The 4,749-nt window shown below is 36.1% G+C and overlaps 1 protein-coding gene across 1 annotated transcript in view; it reads left to right on the top strand.

The window, feature by feature from the left end:
- The window catches only part of NAPG (NSF attachment protein gamma), a gene marked incomplete at its 5' end in the record, with an annotated part of 8,957 nt that extends 8,136 nt beyond the window's left edge, over window positions 1-821 (top strand). Inside the window, 1 exon segment of the mRNA XM_010171209.1 lies at window positions 543-821. Within this exon segment, the coding sequence (XP_010169511.1) occupies window positions 543-692 (150 nt within the window).
- Between the last annotated feature and the right edge of the window lie 3,928 nt (window positions 822-4,749).

Here is a 4,749-nt window from a genome sequence, read left to right as displayed (position 1 = left end):
CCCCCCCCCCCCCCCTCTTTTTTTTTCAATTGTACTTGTAAATTGTAGGAAGTATAAGGATAGGAAAGGTATGAAGTAAAGAAGACATCCATCCACGCCAAGTTTTGTAACGGTATTGACTAATTTTACTTTGTTACTATGCTGAATAGTAAAAATTAAGGTCTTACCAAAAAACAGTTGTAAGACTTTTACATGAACTGTTACTGGATACTGTATGCAGAGCTGCATATGGAAAAATTGTTTATGTAAAACTTGAACCACAGAAGCTGTAGAATGTGACCAAAATTATTCTAAAATAAGCAGCATCAATACAGATCTTGCATCAAATTCTCAGTGTGTTTGAGATAATAAAAATGAACCGGTGTTAGGCTTATTCTAAACTGGAAAAATACACTCTGAAAGCAGCATCAATCTGTTTTCTATTCTATACTGAATGTTACCTGCTTGTTTATTGTGAGCGTCAGTCAATTCTGTGCACTGTAATTCAAGAAGATTTTACTTCTGTGATAGTATAGAAATTAAACTTGCCTTGTTATTGTCAGTATGCCAAGCTTGGTCTTACCTTGGTGGTCCCGGGAGGTGGGATGAAGAAGAAATCGCCAAACGCTGCACAAGACAAAGCAAGAGGACCAGCCGCAGTGGGTTCTCATGCTGATGAGGAAGAGGATGAGTATTCTGGTGGACTGTGCTAGCTACAGCCATAGATTGTCTTAAATACCTGACTTATTTGTGATGTTGAACATACCCAAAGGTACCAGATTTACCAGAGCTTTATTGCAATTGTGATATGGGAATGCTAATATTAACTTGGCAGCTTCTGGGTAGGTTACAGGAGAAAAACCATGATTGTTCCTATCATCTTTAAATATCTTTAGACTTAGTTTTCTAACTGGTGGGAGCTTTGTCAGGGCCCTACCTTCAGTTAATAGGAAAAATTGGAAATAAATTTTTACTAAAAGCACAGTTTAAAAGAAACCAAAACACCAGAAGCACTGGAGTAGGGAGAGTGGTACAGAAGTTTAAATGTTGGATTTCAACAGCTGGCACTTTTTGGTCCCAATGATGTTTGTGATTGTTTTCAGAGTTAAATAATACCATCATTCATCTGTTTGTTTTGTCTCCTGTTTAACACCATTTAAGGCAGACTGTGCCAGGCAGGATTTTTCACTAGTATAAGCACTAGGGGGAGCATTCAGTTTATTTTCAATGTTTCCACTCCACTGCAGAATATTATTTTAATACCTTATTCTCTGAAAGCAATATCCATGCAAGTGTGGAAAATACTAAGTCACCTGTTTGAAGCTGTCTTGCAAGCTTAAAAGTACACACGTCTTTCATCTTAAGAACTTTGTTGACCTAAATTCTTTGGAAAATTAGTGTGTGCATAGTGTTTGTAATGCACACCTTGGGAATAGGAGGAGTGGACAACCTTTCTTAGCGGTGTTTCTGAAACATGCTATAACCAAAAAAACCTGCAGATAGCAGATAAATGTGCATTGAATATAAAGCTCTGAAGACAATGTTTAACAAAAACTTAGCTGGAGTGTTTTAATATGTTTGAGTTCATGAGTGTTATAGGTGTTTATTTACTAATCAATTATGAAGACATTTCATTCTTTCATATTTTCAAAACATAGAACAGCCCTCTGTTACAAACCACATTTTTCAAAGTAGCTCAGAATCCAAAGTAACCGAATTGTAATGCATCTTCTCTATTTTTATTTGGTTTCAAGTCGTCATGTGTTTTGCAAGCTTGTGTAATGTCTTAAATTCGTTTGACTGTTTTATGCTTAAAAGTTGACAACACCAACAGTTGTACCCGTGGTCTGTTTCTTCAGAAGACCCTAATCAAGATGTGCACTAAGATGAGATCATTTGGAATCCAGTGGGGATTTGTGTGTGATACGTGTCTATAAACAGTAGATCAAAAGCGTGGTGTTAAGTTTTGGTACTGTTTCTGACATATCAGGGAATTGGATATCTTCAAAAGTATCAAACATATATCTGATGTATATGTGGTGCCTGACATCAGTGTGTCAGACATAACTGTAATGAAGGTAAACTTCTAGAGAATTAATAATCACTTTCCTTGGGGTGGGTAGTACTCAGTAGCATTGTGATGGGTGCACAAGCTACAGCACGATTTGCAGGCAAGGCTACTGTAAAAGTCACATTACTCAATTGGTGTTCAAAAGCAGTTTTGTCTCTTTGTATTATGTAATAATCAGCTTGTATTTTAAAGCTATTTGAGACTACACCTGTAGTTCTTTACTGTCTGACAGGAAATTTCCCTTTGTTATTACTGATGTATATAGAAGTTTTTGCTCTTCTATAAAATAGTTTAAATTAAATTTTGGGAACCGAGTTGCTTTTCTCTGATTACAAGTATACATGTAAGATGGTTTTGAGCACCTTCCTGTAACTCTTTGTTTTCACCATTGGAGGAACTCACTCCAGTTTACCCAACTTCTGCCTTCTGCATTTGTTCACGAAGGTGACCATGCACTTTTTATGGGGAGTCTTTATCATGAGTAGAAAAAAAAACCAAACAAACACATGTAGGAACAGTGGGAACACTAAGTAATTTTGTTTTTCAAGCTTTACCTGCTGCTTCTAATTCTAAAATCAGTTTTTTTGAGTGGTCCCGAGGAATCTACTTTTTTTATGTGTGTGGACATTTGTGTATATCTGAGATGGCACGTGTAAGAAGAAAAATTGGGAGCCTTGTGTGCTTCTGTGAAAGAACTTGCAGACTCTATTTAAACTGTGCTTGTAACACTAACAGGCCCTTAAAAGAAAATTGAAATTTATGCATTAGATTCTTAGAGCATACTTTTCATATTGCCAAAATAATAAAATAGATGTGCAAGACTCTTTTTCCACTCCCCCAGCTTTTTTCTCTTCTTGTGCCAACTGTGAAAAATCTGGGACAAAATTAAGTTGTACTAAACATGTTAAGCTGCCATTGAATTGAAAGGGGCTTCTCTGAATCTTAGGAGTAGAATCTTAATTTTTGATTGCAGTGATGATGCACAGACCAAATCTGCAGAAATGGAAGTGTCTGAAAATAAGATGATCTATTTTATATAACTTATTCTCCTATTTTAGGTAATGAAAATGTGATAGGAATGTTAACTGCCTTTTAGTAAATGTTTAACTATAGAAGAAGCTGTTTGTATATTATGTGTTAGTGTTTGTTTCTATCTTTCAAAGCAATTTGCACACTTATGTAAATATCATTTAAGTGATTTAAAGTGGAAAAGATACCATTCACAGCAAGAAAGTTTCCAAAACCAGTGTTGACTGTAAGAAAAATAACATTAAATTGTGCATGAAGGCTAAGCAATGGCCAATGCGATGTATATGTAAAATCAGATTTCTAAATTATCTGTAACTTAAGACTCAGTATGCCCAAGTGCAGTGTGAAACCTGTGCTTTATTTGTTCTTTTTCCAAATCTGTGGTGTGTTAGAGTACAAAATGTGTTTGTAACAGCTCTACAGATGCTGCCTCTTGAGAAGAGGCTATGTGTTTCACCAACATGGAAAATAAAACTTGAAACTAACACATTTGTGCTAGCTTTCCTTGTTGTTGATCAGGTCCTGCTGAGCACCACCGTTTGAAAATTAATATTATTTTTTAATCTCAAGGAGATTTTGTGTGTGGCGGTTTGTCTGCAGATCTTGTCACCAAGTATTACAGGTATATTATGTGATCAAGGACTAAGTCTTGGGAACCTACTGGCTCAGGTTTGAGTGTTGAAAGTCATTGTTGCCCAATCTTTGTGGCTTACTCACTGGATATTTGCTTACAGCCTATTTAATTTATCGTATGTTTTTTGTTTTTCTAACTGACCTTTTGGTACCTTTCTGCTGGCTTTCATTATTTGACATATATACTGACATGTCTTAGGCGATTCTGTCCACTCACAATAAAAGGTATGTATGTGTTTTGCCTCTCTGCTGATTGTAACCACTTCACTTCCCAAAGGCTTGTATTCAGAAAACAAAAGTGTTGGGTGATTGTCAGACCTGAATTTGTCATCTTTAACAACATGAAACAGAGAGAAATAATTGATTCTCCCGTCCTCAGTCTTCCTTAATCTTGGCTAATTATGCAAGGCATAGTTATAGTTGAAAAAAAGACTGTTTCTGATGATGAGAGAGGACATACAAATTTTTTGGATCTGCCATGGAGATAAAGAACTTGTTTCCACAGTTGGGCTGGTTAAATGTGTAGCAAACTCTTGAAGTTTTCTGGAAGAATTCACATATATCCTCCAAGATTTACCTGAATATGCTGGAATCCAGAAAACACTGAGAATGTTAATGGGAGCAGCAGAGATGTGAGAAACGTTCTTGCACCAAACTGAGCTTTAAGTATCAGTACTGACTGTGACAGATGTATCGTGTGTGTCTCTGGGTTCTGCTGGAGGCTGAAAGAGGCATCCACATGAGAATAAGTAATGGTCAGTTGAATGTGGAGGGTGCCCTTAGAACTTCAACATTCATTTCTATCAAAGCAAATTTTAGCAATTGTGTTTGCTGTCCAGCAAGAACATGTAAAAATTACTTAATCACTATTTAAATAATGTTTTTTTTTTCTCATTTAAAACCAGGACTTGGTTCTTTACCTATACCATTTTACTTATATGCTAAAGTGTCACAAATATATATTTAAGCAGCTCTCCAGGTTAACATAGTTTTTTCTCCCAAGTTTAATTTGTAGTTCTAGTTACAGATTGGGGGGG

The sequence above is a fragment of the Antrostomus carolinensis genome, unplaced genomic scaffold (assembly GCF_000700745.2).
Source record: "Antrostomus carolinensis isolate BGI_N321 unplaced genomic scaffold, ASM70074v2 scaffold12917, whole genome shotgun sequence".
NCBI classification, from domain to species: domain Eukaryota; kingdom Metazoa; phylum Chordata; class Aves; order Caprimulgiformes; family Caprimulgidae; genus Antrostomus; species Antrostomus carolinensis.
The sequence above is the reverse complement of the archived record's forward strand: the minus strand, read 5'-3'. Positions and strand labels throughout refer to the sequence as shown.